Consider the following 22,159-nt stretch of genomic DNA (forward strand, 5'->3'; position numbering starts at 1 on the left):
AAGAAAAGGTTTTTTCATCCAATGTAATTAAATTTTCATAGATTTTTTAGACACTTGGCAGTGAAGTTTTTACTCATGAAAACTTTTAACACTTGAAAATGTGCCCTTTAAATAAAGCTGAACTAAATCAACATTTAGGTTCTGTATTTGGTCTAGTATTTTGCAAGAAAATAAATTATCTGTCTTTGTTTAGTTTGGCATGGTGTTCAGAAACACTTGTACTTATTATTTTAGCTCTGAGGATAAGAAAGTGATAAACTTACTTTAAATTAAACTGCAAGTCACAATATCATATGTGTATAACCTGGAAGGGAACTCAGAGGTTATCCAGTTCAATTTGCTCATTTTATACAACAGAAAATTGAGGCTTAGCAAGCTTAAGGCCACATAGTTTATAAGTAGCAGAATTGGAATTTGTGCTCAGATCCTTGGATTCCAGAGCACATTGCCTTCAGTTTTCAGATTTTAAGTTTTTTTTTTATCTTTTAACTCATCCCTTTTAGCTACATGGTTGCATATTTTATCATCTTTAGAATCTATTTTTTGCATATCATAATTGTTACTTAGAGCAGTTCTTTTGATCTAGTATACATAGGAGTCTGGTCTATACATTAAAATATAAATATTGGAAAATATTTGTAGTAGATAGAAATGAAGCTGTATAGCCTTACAACTACAACAACAATTATCACATGATTAATTGGTTTCAAAACCACAGGAACATTTCCTAAAAAAGCAGACATCAGTTCATTGAGCAATAGTAAAAGCTGTTAACAGGTACATGCCATTGGATTTTCACCAAAAGTGACTTACTTCCTCATTTTAGGCATGCAGAATAGCCAAAGGCCTAGGCTCAGGGACAAGAATATACTTGTAATGTACACACTTCCTTGCACAAAGGCTTGTCATGGAGTTGAAATCCTCTTATTTCTATCTTATTTGGATGAAGATTGTTAGAAGAAAGAAGGACTTGACCAAAAGAAGGAGGAAGAAATTATATTGGTGATTTGGGCTAGTGAAGCAAGTCAGAAGCTGAATTTTGGAAGGAGGAAACTGAAGAAAATTGGAAAGAAAACAGTCTTCAAGCCCAGAGACTGTTCCAGATTCTACTTCTGAGTTGAAATAGCTCTAGCCTAAGGAGAATCCAGGAACCAGAGAATAGAACCTGAAGTGAGGGGATTGAGAAGGAGACATAGAAGGCAAAAACAAAGCAAGCTTAAAAATAAAAGCAGTTTTTGGCTACAGCAAACTGATAGAATAAATTGGTAAGTGGGACCAAATGATCAAAGATGGAGGACATAAGGCTGAAGGGGGTTTTAGAGCTGTGCAGTTGTTGGGACTGAGGAGAGGAAGTTGGAGTTGTCAGGTTATTAAGAAGTCTGAAAGATTTAGTTAACTGAGTGCTCAAATTTAGGTATATCAAACCACAAGTAGATCAACAGAATCAAGGGCTAACCATTTGAACCATTCTGGAAAGGAGAGGAAATTGTGCAGGGACTTGCATCACCTAAATACTATATGTCTCCAAGGATGTTTTCAGTGAACCCACTGATAATGAGTTTATATTGTCATACCTTAAAACTCACCAAAAAATTTCATTAGCTTTGTGATATTCTAAAGAAATTAAACATAAAATGATAATGGCAGGATAATGGCTTGTCCTAGGACCAGGACCAGTTCCAGTTGAACTCTGTGGAACAAGATGACCAGAAAATATTTTAATAGAGATAATAGTAATAATGCAGTGGAATTTTTTTCCTTTATAAATTAATAGACAACCAATACTTCTGTGATACAAATATAGATCTCAACATATTCTTTTTTAAAAATTGATGTTTATTTTTCGCATTCATTTAAAATTTTTTTGAATTCCCAGTTCTCTCCCTTCAGCCCATCCCCCAACCATTGAGAAGATAAGCAATCTTCACCCATTATATTTGCGAAGTCATGCAAGACATATGTCTGTATTAGCCATGCTGTGAAACAACAACAAAAAAGAACAAGAAAAAGGAAGTGAAAGAAGTCAGTTTCAACCTACACTCAAGAGTTCCTCAGTTCTTTCTCGGGGGGTGGAGAGCATTTTTCATCATAGATCTTTTGGAACTGTCTTGGACTTATTCAATATCGCTGTTACTATGTACAGTGCTCTTCTGGTTCCACTCACTTCACTTTACATCAGTTTATATAAATCTCCCCAAGTTTTTAGGAAATATCCCCCTTGTGATTTCTTATATCTAATTCATGTGAAAGTCAAGACATCTTCATTGTAGTGTCATTGGTTTTTTGGAACACAAAGAAAGAGCAGTAGCACAGGAGTATTCCATCACAGTCATATTCTGCTACTTGGTCAGCCATTCCCCAATTTGTGGGCATCCCCTCAGTTTTCAATTCTTTGTCACTTAAAAAAAAAAAGCTGCTATCAGTGGTTTTGTTATATATATATATATGTATATCCTTTTCCCTTTTCTTTGATCTCTTTGGAATACGGATCCAGTAGTGGTATTGCTGGATCAAAGAGCATATACAATTTTATAGGCCTTTGCACATAGCTCCAAATTGTTCTATAGAATGGTTGGACTCACAACTGGATTCATAATTCCACCAGTAGTGCATTAGTATTCTTTTCCCACGTGAGTTAGAATGTTTTTTTCAGAGCATCAATTTCTTCTTTTGAAAACTGCCTGATCATATCTTTTTACCATTTTCCAATTAGAAAATAGCTGCTATATTCATAAATTTGAATCATTTCTCTAAATATTTGGTAAATAAGGCATTTATCAGAACAATTGACAGTTCTTCTGTCCCCCAGGTTTCTGCTTTCTTTCTAATTTTAGCTACATTAGTTTTGTTTGGGTGAAAAGTTTTTAATTTTATGTAATCAAAATTATTCATTTTACTTCTTATTATTCTCTCTTACTCTTATTTGGTTATAAGTTCTTCCCTTATCCATAGTTCTGGCAGTTACAATTATTCTGTGCTCCCCTAATTAGATTATGATATCACCTTTTATGCCTAAATCACTTGCCCATTTTGATCTTATCTTGGCATATGGTGTAAGATGTTGGTCTATGCCTAACTTCTGCCACTCTGCTTTCCAGTTTTCCCAGCAATTTTTGTCCAATAGTGAGTTCTTGGCCCCCAAATTTGGATCTTTGGGTTTATAGAACACTAGATTACTATGGTCATTTATCATTGTGTATTATGTACCTCATCTATTCCATTGGTCCACTGCTTTATTTCTTAGCCAGTACCAAATTGTTTTGATGCTTATTCTTTTTTTCTGGTAAGGCTAGCCTCCCTTGCTTCATTTTTTAAAAAAATTGATTTCTTTAATATGCTTGATCTCTTCTTCCAGATGAATTTTGTTATTTTTTCTAACTCTGTAACATAATTCTTTCATAGTTTGGTATGTCATTGCACTGAATAAGTAAATTAATTTAGGTAGCATTTTCATTTTTATTATACTGGCTCAGTTTACCCATGAGCAATCAATATTCTGTTTTTTACATCTTTTATTTGTATGAAATTGTTTTGCATTTACATTCATATAGTTTTATAGTTTATTGTGGCAGGTAGACTCCCAAATATTTGCATTGTCTGCAGTTACTTTAAATGGAATTTCTCTGTCTATACTTCCAGGATTTTGTTGGTAATATATAGAAATGCTGATAATTTATTTGGATTTATTTTCTATCCTGCAACTTTGCTAAAGTTGTTAATTACTTCAACTAATTTTTTAGTTGATTTTATAGAGTTTTCTAATATATTATTTACAGTATCATATCATCTACAAAGTGGTAGTTTTGGTTTTGACTGTGCTTATTCTTTAAATTTATTTTTCTTGTCCTTTTGCATTTCTCTTACAATATTGAATAGTCATAGAGATAATGAACATCCTTGCTTTACCCCTGATCTTATTGGGTATGCTTCTTATCATATCTCCATTATAGATAATGATTACTCTTGCTTTCAGATAGATACTCCTTATCATTTCTAGTGTTTTTAATAAGAATTGGTATTATATTTTGTCAAAAGATTTTTCTGCATGAATTGATTTTTTGATATTTTTTCACTTTTGTTATTGATGTAATCAGTTATGCTTATATTTTTTCTACTATTGAACCATTTCTGTATTTCTGGTATAAATCTCACTTGGTCATTTCGCGTAATCTTTGCAATATATATTGCTGTAATCTCCTTACTGGTATTTTATTAAAAAATATTTTCACTATTCATCAGGGAAATTGTTGTGTAGTTTCCTTTCTGTTTTTGCTCTCCCTGGTTTATTCATCAAAACCATATTTTTGTTGTAAGAGGAATTTCGTAGGTCTTATTCTTTACCTTTTTTAAAAAAGGTTTTTTACATTATTGGGATTGATTGTTCTCTAATTATTTGATGGTAGTTACTTTTAAATTCATATGGTTCTGGGTTGTTTTTTTTTTTTAAGGAGCTTGTTCATGGTTTGTTGAATTTGTATTTGTAACATAAGATTATTTTAAAAACCTATTTTCTCTTTTGTCAATCTGGCCAATTTATTGCCATTTTATTAGATTGTCAGTTTTTTTTACATAAAATTGGACAAACTATCTCCTAATGCTTAATTTCAGTAAGTACTATAGTTTTTCTTTTTCATGCTAGTAATTAGGTTTTCTTCTTTAAAAAAAATCAAATTAAGCAGTGATCACCTGTTTTATTTTTTTAATAAAACCAGAGCCTCATTTTATTAGTCTCTTGACTTTTTTTTGCTTTGTTTTATTAATTTCTTGATTTTCAGTTTTGATATTTAATTGAAGATTTAAAATATGTTCTTTTTCAAGTTTTTTCTTCTTAGTGGAATGCCCAATCTACCCTTTCTTTTATTTATATTTATATGTATATTTATAAGCATTTAGAGATATAAATCTTTCCTTCAGTACTGCTTTGACATCCCACAAATTTTGATCTGTAATCTCATTGTTTTCATTATCTTTAATGAAATTGTTACATTGTTTCTTTTACTCATTCTTTAACCTACTCATTTTATTTCCAATTAGTTTTAAATTTATTCTTCCAAAGTCCTTTGCCAAATATCCTTTTTCTTGCATTATCATCTGGAAAAGATGCATTTAATATTTCTGCTTTTCTGAATTTGTGATGTTTTTATGCCCCAAAACTTGGTCAGTTTTTGTGAAGATGCTATGTACAGCTGAGAAAAAGGTATATGCCTTTTTGTTCCCATTTAATTTTTTCCCCAGAGGTCTATCATCTTACTTTTCCAAAAACTCTTATTTATTTCTTAACTTTTTTCTTAATTTATGATTAAATGTATCTAAGCTGAGAGGAGAAAGTTGTGGTTCTCTACTAATAAAGTTTTAGCTATCTATTTCTTCCTGTAACTCATTTAACTTTTCCTCTCAGAACTTGGATGGTATTCCATTTGCTTCATCTTTGTTAAGTATTGGCATTACTTCATTGTCTATATGCCTTTTAGCAGACTTTATTTTCCCTGATTATTTCTTTTAATTAGATTTATTTTTACTTTGTCTGAGATAATGACTGCTAACTGTCTAGTCTACAAAGCAAAGATTTTACAGTGTGGGAATATGGAAAATATTTCCAACTGAACTTGGTATTTGACCTATGTTTTTAAGGAAGTCAGCATAATGGGAAGTTAAGGTGAAGGGGTACTCCACAATTGTTAGGCAGCTAGGGTGGTAAATACATGGAGTCCAGAGATGAGTATCAGGTATAAGGAGCAAATTTGCCAAAGCCATCATAGTCAAGTGTAAGAAGCCTGGAAAGTTAGGCGAGGGACTAGGTTGTGAAAGCCTTTAAATGCCCAGCAGAGTACTTTACATTGGCAAGAGGGAGCTACTAATGTTTATTGAGTAGGATTTTTAGAGGGGACTATGGGGGGAAAAAACTGGAAAAATTACCTAAATAAAAGAAAGAAAAGATAAATTTCCCAAACAAGTAAGTGGTTGACAAATTTTGGGAGGAGAGTCCTAGTTGAGATGGGAAAAATAGTCATTGCTAGTAGAATTGCCTCAAAGTAGAATAAGTAAAATTAATTCTAGTGTCTCTGTGCTTACTTAAAACAGGAAGGGAAAAATAGATACATACAGGCTCGCTCTCTCTATCTCCCTCCCTCTCTCCTCTTTCCTCTCACATTTTTTCTCTCTCTCTCTTACTCTCACTTTCTCTCTCTCAAAACCAAATTGCTACTAGTTACAATTGGAAGAAAAGATTAGCCTAATTATTAGAATATTTAGAAAGCAGATAGAGTGGTCAAAATTATCAAAAACAATCCTCACCATCTTATAAGAAGCAGATATTAAAAGTAAGACTTACATAGATTGAAAATAAGAGAGGAAAACAAAATTTACTATATATCAAGTACATTCTAAAAAGCAGAGTTATACTCATGATATCAAACAAAACAAAAATAAAAATTTGTATATGCAGAGAGAAAGCAATAAAATTCTTTTTTGCTTTTGAAAATATAGACAATGAACCAGTATAAATAATAAATGCATGTGTGGAGAGACCTTAATGTTTCCCTCCTGCCAAAGTTGGAAAAAATAACAGAACGAAACAAGAGGGTTAAGTACAGTATGGAACAAAGTGTTGGAATAAATAAGACCTAAAAAATTTGCAGTGCCTTCTGAATGAGACTCCTGAAAAATATATACCTAAAAACATATATTAGCAGAATAGGACAAAAAAAAAGTAATGAATTTGGTGTGCATTGGAGAATGAAATTAAAGGCACAAAGATAGACAAAGAGGAAACAAAACTGTCACTATTTGTGAAAGAAATGGAAGATTTAATAGTTTCAGGTATATTGTAGCCTATAAAATAAATATACAGAAAGAACAGCATTTCTATATAACAAAATCTAGGAGGTTTTAATAGAAAGTAAAATTTTAAATTCATATAAAATACATTAAACATGTGGTAGTCCATCTACCAAAGCATACTCAAATGCCTATGTAAATTAACATACAAGATACTCCTTTAAAAAATAATTAAAATATATTGAGGCATGTTTAGTACTCATGACTAGGCCCTATCAATATGGGAAAATGTTACTACTATCAAAGTGAACATAGAGATTTTACTGCTATACTAAGCTACCCTACAAATATAAAGGTATACTTTATATTATTTCATTTTTTCTTTATAACAACCCTATATGATAGATTTTATTATCTTCAACTTATGAAGGAAGAAATCAAGGCTCAGAGAGACTAAACTTGTCCAGTCACACATCTAATAGGCATCTGAGGTAGATTTAGTCCAACTCTTTCTCATTCCAAATCTAGCACTGTTACCATCACTCTTCATTAAGCAGTAGATAACAGGGCCTGACTTCCTATACTGCCTCTGCTCTGGACTTAGAGATGATGGGAAAATTTCCCACTGTGACAGTGCTTCCAGATAATTCCCTAAGGCTAAAAGTCACAAATGAATGCTGATCTTCAAGACTGGCATTTCCATATATACCAAAAAAAGGGGGGGAAATCACCAAGCTGGACCAAAATAAAGTAAACTAAACTAATGGCATCATCAGTTGTCTCATAGTTTCCCTTTTGTGATATTTCCATGTCCAGTTAATTACTGATCAAAATCTATCCTTAATGAGAAGGAAGCAGGGACATTTTTTAACATTTAAATCAGGATTTCTTAACTGGTATGGGGTTGTGAACTTAGGTAGGAAGAAAATGACCTCTTTGTTTTCACTAATCTTTAACTGAAATTTAGCATTTCCTTCAAACATAAATGTGTAGACACAAACATGATTCTAGAAGGGCTCCATAGGCTTCCCCCCACTACTTCCAAAAGGGTGTATTACCTTCAAAAAGTTTAAGAACCTTTGTTTTAAGTACACCAAAAATCTTTCCAACATGTGCTTTGGGGTAACAGTTGAATCTTTTGATAAAACATTTTAAATCTTGGGCAGTCTTTTTGAAATGCTTGTTTATCCTTTTTTTTCCATAGTCTACCATCATTGTGCATCTGGTGGTGATTACATTTTCTTATGAAAGAAATAGTGTTTATAATAGTGCCTGTTGAGAATCCCAGTACCCTCATGGTACATTAACTTGTTTCCATATAATCATTGGGATACTATTTCTGGATAAATTAGAGTCAAGAGAATTAAAATCCACAATGTATGAACTCTTACTACATTACTCTTAGTATCTATTTGACTTAATTCATAGGATTTGTTGTAAGAATAAAACAAATTAACAAATGTAAATGAACTTTGAAAAACTAAAAACACTCTATGAATTTAGGATCATCTACATGGTCTCATTGTGTAGATATTTCAAAGACCTCATCATTTAAGAATGATTTATGAATGAGCTGATGAGTTAACAGGGAAAATGCTGACCTTCAATTTCTGTGAAATTGTTTTACATATTTTTATGAGAAGACAAATGATGCAGTTAAAGCCTTGAGGTAAAAACTTAGCTATACCAGCCTTTCTCTTTTTCTGTTAAAAGGAAGCATAATCTACTATCCTTAAAGAAAGGAAATGAGAGTGTTTTCCAGTGATATTATTGTATGCTCCCTGTCCTGTCTTTATATATGGAGACTGTGTTTACCCATTGGCTCCATAATGAGCCAAAACTTTCCTTAAAGCCAGATTAACATCTTTCCAGAATCCTCTCATGGAAGTGTTGCTTAGACACCTCAAGGGAGATATATGGTATTTCTCATCAGTCATTTTTTTTTCTAAGTTATTTGGAGAAGCAAATGTGATATAAAAGACTAATTGTGTTGAGTTTCTTTTCAGAACTTTTTTTCTGAATTTTAGTATTTTAGTATTTATGTAATTTCATTTTTAGAATCCAGTCAGATGTAGAATTCATACTTGTTCAATGCCTGGATTAACCTCCCTCTCTCTCTCCCTCTCCCTCTCCCTCTCCCTCTCTCTCTCCCTTTCCCTTTCCCTCTCCCTCTCCCTCTCTCTCTCCCTCTACCTCTCCCCTCTCCCTTTCCCTCTCCCTCTCTCTCTCTCTCTTCCTTTCCCTCTCTCTCTCCCTCTCCCTCTCCCTCTCCCTCTCCCCTCTTCCCTCTCCCTCTCCCTCTCCCTCTCTCTTCCTCTCCCTCTCTCTTCCTCTCTCTTCCTTTCCCTCTCCCTCTCCCTCTCTCTCTCCCTCTCCCTCTCTCTCTCCCTCTCTCTCTCCCTCTCCCTCTCTCTCTCCCTCTCTCTCTCCCTCTCTCTCTCCCTCTCCCTCTCCCTCTCTGTCTCCCTTTCCCTCTCCCTCTCTCTCTCCCTCTCTCTCTCCCTCTCCTTCTCCCTCTCCTTCTCCCTTTCCCTCTCCCTCTCTCTCTCCCTCTCTCTCTCCCTCTCCCTTTCCCTCTCCCTCTCCCTCTCTCTCTCTCTTCCTTTCTCTCTCCCTCTCTTTCTTCCTCTCCCTCTCTCTCCCTCCCCATCCACCCCCCCAACTCCCCACTCTCTGTCTTTTTGTCTCTCTCTCTCCACCCCACCCCCCTTCCTTCTCTTTGTCTCCCTCCCCATCCCCCTCCCGCTTTCTCTCTCCTTTCTTTCTTTCTCCTTGCCATCTGTTTTAGAATCAATATTCTGTATTCGTTCCAAGGTAGAATAGCAGTAAGGGCTAGGCAGTGGAGGTTAATGACTTGTACAAGTTCTGAGGCTAAATTTGAACTCAGAACCTCCCATCTTCAGACCTGGTTCTCAATCCACTGAGCCACCTAGCTGCCCTAGTTCCTACCTTTTCAATTTCTTTTATAAAAATGCTTTTCATTTATTTAGCCAATATTAGCTTAGATCCTGATATGTCAAAAGTACTGCATTAGGTTCTGTGTGATACACGCAAATGAATGAACTACACAACCCCTGGCCTTCAGGAGCTTACACTTATTATATATATATATACTTAATACATACAATGAACTTGGCTGTGTGACTCTTAGCTATTTTTTTCTAGCACAGCATCTTTCACACAGACATGTTCAGTAATTATTTGCTGCTTCTATTGCCATTGATGGCAACAAACCCTTATGTATAAGCAATAAGGACTTCTCTTATAGGAGCCAAGAATTTATACATGGTTATAGATGGGTTTGATGGAAGGGCATTACTCTAAAGGTCATTAGGCTTAAAGTATTTCTCAGTTTGGGATAAAGCAGAGTTCTGGCTTTTGGGGGTTTTTTAGGACTCAGGGAATGTCATATGCAACATTTTGTAGTTTGTACTGTAAACGATTTCATAATCTAATGGTGGTCTCATGTAGTGCTTAGACTCTGTTGGAAGGGCCTAATTTGAAGTGAGGGTTTTATATCATGTATAATTGCATTATCTGTCCAAATTTTTGACACTACAATTTAGCCTTTTCTCCCCTGGACAGTGCTATTAGCTTGTGATGCAAGACACCATTGTTGATGGTGAGAGAGATAGGTAGGAAGAGAAATTTCTGCCAACTGCCCCACCTCAAACTCTCCAGCCTCTTCAGCCTTTTCTTCATTCTTTTTATTTTTAACAAATGCCCCCCCCCCAAACAAGCATTTATGGATATACTTAGTAGACCTGATTGTTCCTGAAACTACAAATTATATAGTTTGCTTTTCTTTTTAAGTATATCATTAATTCATTGTATAATTTTGAGATCTACTTTGCTCATCTGCATTTCCTTCTAATTCTTCTTTCCACTAAAAAAATGCTTCAATGATTCTCTTTTTCTCTTTCTGTTTTTTTTGGGGGGTAGGGTGAGGTGAGATAGAAAGCAGTGCACGTCTAACTCCTCTCTCCTTTCCCATTGTAAAAAGAAAAAGAAAACCCTCATATCGGATGTGTTTGGTCGAGCAAAACAGCCCCTTGATGAATCAGGGTCTAAAAATGATGTCTCATTCTGTCTTTCAAATCCATTACCTCTCTCTATGGAGCATGCTTCATCATTGGGCCTTAGGAGTCATGTTTGGTCATTGCATTAATGAAAGTTCTTAAGGCTTTCAAAGATTCTTCCTTACAATGTTATTGTGTAAATCATTGACCTAATTCATCGTTCTTCATTCTGCATCAGTTCATACAAGTCTTCCTAGGCTGTTGAAACTGTCCCATTTGTTGCCCATTATACCATAGGCCATTACTTTTCTATATCACAGTTTGTTCCACCATTCCCTCGATGATGGAGACCTCTTCAGTTTCTATGTTGCTACCATCAAAAGAACTGCTGTAAATCTTGTTGTGTGTATATATATATACAAGTTTTTTCCTATTCTGTCTCTTAAGAATATAGGCTTCATATTGGTGTCACTGGAGAATCAGGAATTTCTTTACACTGTTTTGTTGAGTTCTTTAGGAAAACTCTGAAATACTTTCTTCACACCTCCTTTACCCATTTAATAATTCTTGCTCCTTTTAGGGCAGTGCATGTCTGATGCCCTTTCTCTCTTTATTGATTCCTCATCTTCCTCCTATCTCTTAAACACTGGTGACCCCCCCCCCCCCACACACACACAGCTCTCACCTTGGCCCTCTTCTTTTTTCTCTGTATGCTCTCCTTTGCTGATTTGGATTCTTTCCCATGGTTCAAATTATTACTTATATGCAGATGATTCCCAAATCTATTTTCCTTTCTGGAGCTTCAGTCAGGTTTTCAAGTTTCTGCTGGATATTTTCATCTGGCTATGCTGCCACAACCTCAGCTATCCTCAGCATATCCAAATGGAACTACCAATTTCCCCCCAAAACCTCCTCCGTCCCTCCTTACTTCCCTCTTTGGGTTATTTCTTTCTCTCACCTTAAGAATCATTCAGGCTCAACAGGGGTATTTTTTTTACATCCACCTCATTCCCAATATCTATTTAGTCATCATTTCCTTCAATGCTACCTCCTTGATAATTCCTCTCTTTTCCTTCAGCTTCCTTGCAAAACAATTTTCCTAGTCTCCTAACTGGTGTCCTACCTCCAGCCTCACTCTTCTCCATGCTGCTTGTTAGCCATGGAATCTTCATCTATCACACTAATAATGTTATTTCTCCACTCTAAAAGTCTTTAGAAAACACTCACTGCTTACCTAACAAAATGTAAACTCTTTATCCTAGTATGCCTGGGTAGCCTCTACAGTCTGGCTCTAACATGCCTTCTCAGTGTAGCCTCCTATTCCTTCCCTTCATGGACTGTATGTTCTTTCCAAACTGGACTACTCACTCCCCCCATTCTCATCTTGAACTTTCTCATCTCTGCCTTTATTCATTCTCTCTGACCCCAAAAACACGTACCCTTTTCTCTCATCTTCACTTGTTGAAATAGAGACTCAATAGACATGTTTTGATTAAATTGTTTTGTTGTTAAGATATTTCAATTCATGAGCATATAGTTTGGTTGGCTTTTTATCAGTTACATATTCTAGGTCTTCATTTATTTAAAAAAAATTGATATCCTCAGATTCTATCCTCCCTTTGTATCCCCTTTCTCTTACCCAGGGAACTACACCTTATATCAAAGAATAAAAGAGTAGGAATAAAGCAATTCTGTAAAACTAGTCAACATATCAGGCGAGTGTGACACTGTATGCAGCATTCTTTGCCTGTAGCTCCCCATCCTATTTCTCTGCAAAGAGAAAGTTGTTTATTCTCATCACTTTTCTTCAGAACCAAACTTGGTCTTTGTCATTATGAAAAGTTCAGTTTTAATTTTTCTTTGTATCTACATTTTTGTGTCATTTTATTTGTATCATTGTTTTCATGGTTCACTTTGCATCAGTTTCTATAAATCTTCCTTTGTTTCTTAGAGTGCAACAATATGCCACTGTTTATTAATTTAGCTTAATCCACAACTCTCACCTTTTATTATATTTGACCAGAGATCGAGAAGAGAGACTAGCAGCACTCACAGCAGCTCAACAAGAAGCTATGGAAGAGTTACAGAAAAAGATTCAACTAAAGGTAGAATTCTTTGTCTTTGAGGAGTCAAGAATAGTTCTGCAGAATTTGAAAACCTTTCTCTTGTCCCTTTGGGCTTGTAGCCTAAGCTTCTGCATTAAGATTTTCTAATTTCACTCATAGAAATAAAAAGTTGTCAGTCCTAGTTTCTGTATGAAAGTAGGCTTATCCAATTTGGGCATGTCCATTATAAAAACTAAATTATATTCAGGGATAAATTTCAGTAAGGAAAAAAGTTATCGTTCTTGAGTTATAACTTTGAAGCACTGTGCTTTCCTGCCCTTTGTGAGGCAGTCAGATATGATTTAATAACAGCAGCTCACATTTATGGTTCATGAAGTTCTTTCCTTACAACAAACCTTTGTCCCAAGGAATAGTTTATGGGATATCATTCCCATCTGTCACATAAGAAGTCTGGTATTCCGAGGTTTGCCCACAGTTATTCACAAGTAAGTAGCAGACCTGGAACTTGAACCCTTAAGTCTTTTGACTGAAAGTCTAGTGTTCTTCCTGGTTTTAATTAGGTCACTGCTTCTTTTTGAAAATACCAAGATGAGCCTGGAAGAGCTTTATGAAGTTGAGTGTAGCTTGTCATAGCTGGTCTAGAGGCTTACTGATGTGGGAGTAGAATCCTAGAGGTGGCATTTAGTGTCACACTGAGAGACAACAAAAGCATGTATTTCTGGGTGTAGAAATGTGTCAGGAAGCATTCCTCCGCAAATAGCTGCAACGCGTTCTTCCCTCCCTTGTGGGAGGCGTTCACACTGCTGCTGCTCTTCCGCATGCTGTCTGGGGCCACTTCATGTATTGCTTGCTCTATTGTAGCATGATGAAAGCGTCCGACGGCACATGGAGCAGATTGAACAGAGGAAGGAAAAAGCGGCCGAGCTGAGCAGCGGCCGACACGCCAGCACCGATTACGCCCCCAAACTGACACCATATGAGCGGAAGAAGCAGTGCTCGCTCTGCGCCATCCTGGTAGGCCCCGGGCACCTGGCGGGCGGGCTGGGCAGTTGTGCTTCGTGCCACGACACCATATACTTCTGCTCCTTACTGAGTCAGCCCTGGCCGTACCCAGCAGCACCTGCTGCTCTCTGCCCCTAGTTCTGAGGCCAAGGGCTTCGTCCTGGCCTTCAGGTGCAGCTGTGTAAGCAGCAAGACCTCCAGGAGGGGTGCTGGGACACCTTGATGTCTGCTGCAGAGTAGGCGGACCAGCTCCATGACTGTATGTCTCGGAGGTGGACAGAGGGAAGAGTCCAGTAGGCCAGCCGTATTCCCCACCGTGGGGGTCACCCAGGGCCCTGTGTGGAGCCTCTTCTGACCCAAACGCTGGTTTTCTATGAATAATTCTCTGTAGTGCCCGGAGAAGAGAAGACTGCGGGGCAGTGATTTGAAGTGATCTGGGGATGGCACTTGTCCCTGAATGGACTATTTCATTGCACTGTATACAGACTGGCTTTACTGGCAATCATCTGATAGTATAAGTGTGTGTTTAATCATTAGTATTTTTGAGGATTTTTAATATCTTATACTTTTAGATTTCTTCAGAGGTACATCTGTTTAGCCATATTAAAGGAAAAAAGCACCAGCAGGCTGTGAGAGAAAACAGCAGCATCCAAGGACGAGAACTCTCCGATGAAGAAGTGGTGAGTTTTACAGAAGCAATTTCTATAGCTTAATGTATTTCTGGGATCTGTTTAGCCTTCTAGAAGTCTGTAGAAAAACACATACGTTTGTGTCTGTGCTATGAAGACTGTCACATAAAGAATTAATAAAAATCCAGAGGTCAGGAGTCATCCGTGATGCACAGGAAAGCATCTTGGCCTAGGAAAAATGCTCCTTGAATATTCTAAACTAAGAAAGAACCCTCTTAATGGTACTTAGAACATAAAAGCTAATTTCTGAATCTAGACAGAGGAGGTGACTGGATGGATTACAAAGAGTCCCTTCCTGGGAGCCAAAGTAGCATTGGACTTGTGGCCCCCTGTGACCTCCGGCATGCCTTCCTGGTCACCCAACACTGACCTCCCTCACAGTGACCTCAGGGTGTGGAATCCTTCCAGTGTTTTACTGAAAGAGAAAAAGCATCCACCTATTTCAGGGCAGCACCTGGTTTCAGACTGATTTTCCTTGTTTCCTTTAACTCTTTTCAAGGCATAGAGAGTTGTTGCTTCTGTGAAAAATAAGAACTGTTTGGGAACTCATGAGTGATTTTTGAAAGAGGCAAGAGCTGCACATGATTCACAAAAGGGGAAAGAAAGTCTGCACACAGTACTCTAAAGTGGTCACTTGGGTTTCTGAATCATCTCATTTTAAACCTGGGATACTCTAGGAATTTGGAAATGGCAAATTAAAGTCAGTAGGAAGACATACAAGGTCAAATGTTTTATTTTTCTCAAATCACTTTAGCATTTTAAGATAAAGTATATTTTTTGTTTATTTTTCCTTCAATTACCCATATATTTGTTTTCATTCTCCACTTTTCTTTGATAGTGTCTTAGCTAGATAGTATACTAAGTGGATTAGAGCCCTGGACTTGGAATCAAGAAGACCTGAGTTCAAATCCTACCTTTAATGCATAGTTGCTTTGGGACTGTGGGCAAGCCATTCCACATCCTCTCAGCCTCATTTTCCTTGTCCATAAATTGGGCTTAATAATCACACCTATATCTCAGAGTTATTGTGAGGACAAAATGAGATATGATGTCAACACTCTGCAAATCTTAAATGACTATCCAAATTTGCTATTGTTACCACTGATTTAAAAATATAGGCTTGTACAAAGGCCAGAAGTTATATATATATATATATATATTCTTGCCTCCTTCAGAAAACTGTAGACTTGCTATATAAATAAATCAGGGCATGATTATTTGTAGCACAAAAATATTGTTCACTTTTTAAAAGTATTTTCTATAGTGTTTCCTAGGTACAAGTGCTCTCACACACATCTAGCATAAAACATGTTTACAAATTTGATGTAACCAGAATTTTCAAAGAATACTTCTATTTTATAATCTGAAGTCAACTTTGTGGATTTAGAGAATGGGTACATAAGGGTAAAATCTTATGGATTATCTTTATTTCATATTCTGTTTTAATTGGAAAGGAATTCATTCTTATGTGAAATGGAAACAAGTCTAAAGATCACATTTATACTCAAATGATACTTTTAAATTATTCTCATAGAATTTGTACAGCTAATTCTTAATTTTAGTCTCTTGCCTTAGAAAATGGAATAGGCTTAAAAAGAAGTTTCCAAAATGGCATATGAGTGAATTATGTTTCTAGTAAGGCAATTTTATAGCCACTCATTGCAAAGTTTCATTTTTAATCAATGAAGGTATCTATAGGGAACATACTTATACTACTTAAAGTTATTACTTGTCATCTGTGATGTCTTTATATCATATATACCTTGTCTGTGACCCTTCTTCTTTGACATATAAGATTTTATTTACACCACCTCTGACCTAATAAAATTACACCTTTGACCTTGTGCACTTGGCATCTCAGATAACTAACTCTTGATCTTTGACACCTTTTGTTTTAAGCTTGTTAAGCATAATCGGGAGCTGCCTGGGAAGAAAGCTTTTTTGTTTTGTTTTGTTTTGTTTTGTTTTGTTTATTATTGGAAATTGACATGGGAATTTTTCTAGGATTCTTGAGAAATTACAGAAAGGACTGGCATTTGTCCATTTTAACTTAATTGTTATCATAGACCCAATGGGAAAAGTAGAAAAATGGTAGAATTACAATATAAACTGGTATTTTGTTTTTATACTATAAAAAGGGGAGAAGTTGCTGCCTGGAAAAAATTTTGAATGGTTCACTTTATGTATATACCACATACTCTCTTCTATGTCATGTTTTTATCTATATATGATTCAGAAAATAGTAAGTTTACTAAGATATGGAAAATAAAATTGTCTAACCCATTTTGAAAATTAATTTTAATACCTTTGGGGGGAAAATGTGTATAACAAATACATGATTATACTATATACAATATATATATATATTTATATAAATAAACTACATATTCAGATTTGCATATGTTCTGTTTTACATGTTTTATGTAATTTTAAAATGTTTCATATACTTAAATATGGAGCAAGAACTAGAGTAATTCATAGTGACTTCTACAGAATTATGAGAAATGCTCTTAAGTCTCAAGAGGAAGCTCAAATTTTAAAGTAGTATTATGCTTAATAAGATATTTTAAATCTAATGTAACTGTAAAATCTCCCCAAATCATTTTGATCAGTAAGTAAATTAGCTAATTAAGTAACTAAAGAAGAGCAAATGTAATGTTTAAATAGAAATAACATAAATAGAACAGTGTGTTTACAGAAATGATTTGTTTGCTGACCTCTTTGTTGGTGATGCTTGGCATTGTGGTGGAAGGGAAAGGGTCATGACTCCTGGGGTGTTGATGACAGTTTGAGAAAAAATGGAGAGTTCCTTTTATTCTGTGCCTTTCTTCATCCTCATTCACTTTTGACTTTTAAGGTAGCCCTTGTTTCTCTGCCTTTGTAAATCACTGTCAGTATAGTTAAAGAATTAGACCTTTGTGTTGCCCTATTTTGCAAACACTGGGGAAAAGCTTGTTTCCTTATCAATATAAATCACACAAGATGAACAAAACTAAAGTCATTTACCATAAATCTTTCATTTTATGATAGTATTGTGAATAGATCAATTAATTATGAGATTCAGTCTTCAAAATGAATTTAAAATATTACCATTCTGTTTAAGATATAGCTTCTATATTTGTCCACAGTTTTACTTACAGAAAACATAGTTAGTTTTAATCTGTCAATTTCTTTTAACCTAAGAATGCTGTATCATATGATTTTTTTGGAGGGGTACATTATTTCAGGACTTAAAATTTTTTTATTACATTTATTTTTTCTTTTATTGGGGAGTGAAATTAGATCTAGGCATACTGATCACCAATCAATAAACCAATAATTAATAAATCAATCAATCAATATATATATATTTGTGTATATATATATAAAATCAATCAATCAATCAATAAAGGCCATAGATCAACAGTTTTTTTTAATCCTTCAGACCTCTGTTGGAATGTGTGAGAATGTGATGGGGCATAATGTGCATGTGTATATTCAATCCTGTTTCATTTTTGGCTGCATTTATTTTCCTTAAATTCCTGTAATTACTTTGATGTTTGATTGAAGAAAATATCAATCTGATGGGGGGATATATGACATGTACATGAAAAAAATATGAAAGTAAGTAGACTCTGAAGTCTTAGACAAAGGATTTTCAGAAATATGGAGAAAAAAGCATCTTTATTTTATGAAGTCAGGCTTCATGAAGCATGTAGCCTTCTAAACTGGCATGGAGGAAGAAGGCAGCTTGGAGCTGTGGAGCAGAGCTCACTCTGGGCTGCTTCCTGCCTCTGCTCCCTATGCCCAGGGGGCCTCGGTTTCCTTCTCTATAATATGAGGGGATTGGAGTGGATGAACTCCAAGGTTCATCCTAGCTCTAGATCTATGATCCTGTCATTTCAGTGGGAAGTGATCTAGAGAATCTCTCTGTCCTGTGAGTGAAACGGGATCCTCACAACACCGTAAGATAGGGGAGGAGCTGGCCAGCCGATTTGGCTCCAGTCTGAACTATACAAAAAATCATAGTCCGAAATCAAGTGGAAAAGCAGGTTTCGGTTAGAGGCCCGATTGTTGGGTAAAGGAGGGAGTTGTTCACCTATAGGCACATACTTAGAGAGCAGATTTTGAACCAGTGAGCAACACTGTCAGATCTCTTCATTTAGAAGATGATTCTGGTGGCTGTGCTGGCAGTGTTTAGGAGAGATTGGAGGTAGGAAAACTCTGAGACTAGGACAAGGGTTCAGATGAGAGATAGCAAGGACTTGTGAGCCAATGTGTGCCTACTGGGAGGGAAGAAAACAGGTTTTGGGTGGAGGCTGGTGGTTGGAATGACATCAGGTAGCAGCTGATGATATGAAATGTTAGGGAAAGCCTGGCAACACAAATAGAGAAGTTGGAATCAGACATTCCTCCTTTGAGAGGAAAGTGATAAATGAGGTTATAAGATTTTGATTTTATACTGCTAGTGGAGCATCAGCAAGATGGAAAGGTCTGATTGGCAGGGCAGGAATGGGGGCTGGAGAGAGGATGGGGGTGGTCTGTGTGTGTATAAGAGATCATTTGCTTGAAATTGGTGATAGCTGAAGGGCGGAGATATTGATGGTGGGAGAGATCCTCCCTGTAGGACTAAGAAGGACCTCTCAAAGTTTTCCTAGTCTAGTCTGCTCATTTTATATCTAAAGAGACTGAGGCTCATGAAGGTTAATTAAGGCCTGGAGTCTTCCAGAATACATAAACTGTGCTTCAAGTAGAGGATGTACTTTCAGAGCTGTCAGCCTGTGACTATGGGCTTCATGCCTGTGGGCCCTCAGAACCAGATAAAAATGTAATTGGGAAATAGTTCACAAAATGAATAAAGATACAATACTACATAGATAACTATGTATATTTTTAAACCTTCACCTAGAATCAATATCTTATATCAATATCAATGTCTTAGAATCAATACTAAGTATTGGTTCCAAGGCAGAAGACCAGTAAGGGCTAGGCAGGGAGCATTAAGTGACTTGCCAGGGTCATACAACTAGGCAGTGTCTAAAGCCATATTTGAGCCCAGGACCTCCTGTCTCTGGGCTTGGCTCTCAATCCACTGAGCCACCGAACTGCCTCACTGATAGCATTACATTTTTTTTAAACCGTTACTTTGCATTTTGGTTCCAAGGCAGAAGGGGGGTATGAGCTAGGCAATGAGGGTTAAGTGACTTGCCCAGGGTCACACAGCTAGGAAGTGTGTAAGGCCAGATTGGAACCTAGAATTTGTCTCTAGGCCTAACTCTCAATCCACTGAGCCACCCAATTACCCTCAATAGCATTTCATTTTAAAACTAAGTCAGTGTGTGGCCCACAGGGATCCTTAGGAACAGTTGAGTGGTTGCCATTTCCATTTGAGATTGACACCACTGGCCTAGAGGATTTCTTGAGGTGTCTGATATTATTGGAATAAGGTCAGAAGTAAGAAAACATTAAGTAATAGTTTGAGTGTTTTATAGTAATTGATCTGTTTTTCTTCACAAAAAACAAATCACATTCTCAATCTTATTTAACACTTTGTTTATATTCTTGCAATATGTTGGATAGTCTTGGTTTCTTTGAACATTTTTTTTTAAATCCCAGGGAGGCTATTTGTGAGCATTTAAAAATGTTATATATCATTCATAAAGAATGAAGTTTCCTTAGATTTGTTTTAGTAGTCTTGATTTGGAATCAGAGTATTTGGATTCAGAGCTGCCTCTGACCCTACCTGGGTAACTTTGGGAAAGTCATTTAAACCCTCTGGATCCATTTCTTCATATGAGAAATGATGGGCTTGATGGTTTCAAGGGAGGAAAGGAAAGGGAACAAATATGTATTAAGTACCTTGTGATGTGTAAAAACTTCCAGGCACATTGATTTATTAAGCAATGCAGGCCAATTGCATTACAGATTGGAACCAAGCCTCCTCAGCTTGTCAGTGGATCTTGAATACAGACAGATTTTTATGCATTAGAGGCAAACAGCTAACAGGATATCAACCAGGACAGAACATTAGGTAATCTGATTTCTAATTGGAGGAAAGATTGGGGACTTTCCAAGTTGGGAAGGGGAGCATGAGCAGGTACAATTCCCTGAAATCAGAAAAAGAGACCTCTTATTCCCCCCCCCCCCCCCATGTCTATACACAACTAAAGGAACATAGAAACAGCAATTGATTGACTAGTATGGGACCAGTTTTTAGATAAGACATGGGTCACTTGAGATGTACAATGTTGAGAAAACTCCTTGCATTAGTCTTTAGGTCTGACTGGGTTTGTGGTCAGCATAATCTAGGCTCTTGGTTAAAGGTGTAGCAGGTGGAGATGGTCTAGCTTCCAGGTCATGCAGGCCATGCAGGCCATGCAAACAAAGCAAGAAGGTTTTCTCCCAATTCTCACAATTGAATAGTTTTCTTAGAGGACAGAAGCTAGACTAGGCCCATAATTGACTAAAAAGGGAACTGAGGTAGTGCTAGAATTGCAGCACAAGAATTGTGTCACCCAACTCCCATAACCTGCCACATGCCAGGCACTGTGCTTAGTACTTTGCAAATATTATTTTCCACTTATGAATCTATAATCTTTTGCTAGATGAAGATTGGTTTTCTTTGAAGTAACTGCCTACTTAGGGAGTTTTAATCCTTTTTGAGAGACTTAAAATTGAGTAGTGCATGAATTTGGACGATCAGAGCCCAGTATAGTGAAATTTCAATAATACTTAATAGCAGATGCCCATATTATGGGGAAGTGAGGTGGTACAGTGGATAGAGTGCCCAGTCCAGCATCAGGAAGACCTATATTGAAATCTAGCTTTAGACACTTCCTAGCTATATGACCTTAGGCAAGTCACTTAACCTTTCCCTCAGTTTCCTGATCTGTAAAATGGGGATAATGAATGCTCCTATCTCCCAAGGAAGTTGTGAAGATCAGAGGAAATAATATCTGTAAAGTGCTTTGCACTGAGTCTGTCATATAAGTAGGTGCTATATAAATATTACCTGCTATTACTCTTGTTGTTTTTATTAAATGATGATGATTATGATGACAATGAAGCTTTTCTTCCCTGTTGCCTTTTTAAATTTACTCTACATTCTGGAGGGTATTTCTCCCTCTCTGCCTTGCATAGCCTTCTTTCTGCTTTGCTTTTCACTTTGAATTCCTGATAGATCATGGAACCAAAGCCCCCCTCCCCCAGCTCCTTTCCAAACCATGTGACAAAACCCCAGTAGAACTGGGCAGGATACCAGGATTTTCCTGTTAGGCCTGGACAGATGACCTCCTGCATCCCTGATCATCAGGTCTGAGAACTTCTCACTCCCAGAGACCAAAGTTCCATACCTTCTCAGGACCATCCAGTAAACTGAACCCAAGTAACCCTCTTTGACCAAAAGAGGCAGTCTGGGTTACCCCATCCCAGACAACCACACTTATAGGATATTGCCTCCTTCTCCACTCTGGAGGAGACTTAGTGGCCATCTTTGCTGGCTCTGATCTCCCCCTGCTTCCCCCTTCTCCACTGCCCCTTCTACTGTCCCTGGCCTTCCATCCCCTTTGCACCCTCTTTTCCTCTATATAAAGCTTCTGTATTACTCCACTCTCAGGCCTCATCTATC

At 36.6% G+C, this 22,159-nt stretch overlaps 1 protein-coding gene across 13 annotated transcripts in view; it reads left to right on the forward strand.

Moving 5' to 3' along the window:
• The window catches only part of SCAPER (S-phase cyclin A associated protein in the ER), a 406,197-nt gene that overhangs the window by 128,014 nt on the left and 256,024 nt on the right, over positions 1–22,159 (forward strand). For all 13 annotated transcript variants that reach the window (XM_007477981.3, XM_007477982.3, XM_056796839.1 and 10 more), the window contains 3 exons: positions 12,820–12,901; positions 13,724–13,876; positions 14,437–14,544. In XM_007477981.3, the coding sequence (XP_007478043.2) occupies positions 12,820–12,901; positions 13,724–13,876; positions 14,437–14,544 (343 nt within the window). The remainder of the gene's footprint in view (positions 1–12,819; positions 12,902–13,723; positions 13,877–14,436; positions 14,545–22,159) is intronic.

Source organism: Monodelphis domestica, chromosome 1 (genome assembly GCF_027887165.1).
Source record: "Monodelphis domestica isolate mMonDom1 chromosome 1, mMonDom1.pri, whole genome shotgun sequence".
In the NCBI taxonomy this organism is placed as follows: Eukaryota; Metazoa; Chordata; class Mammalia; order Didelphimorphia; family Didelphidae; genus Monodelphis; species Monodelphis domestica.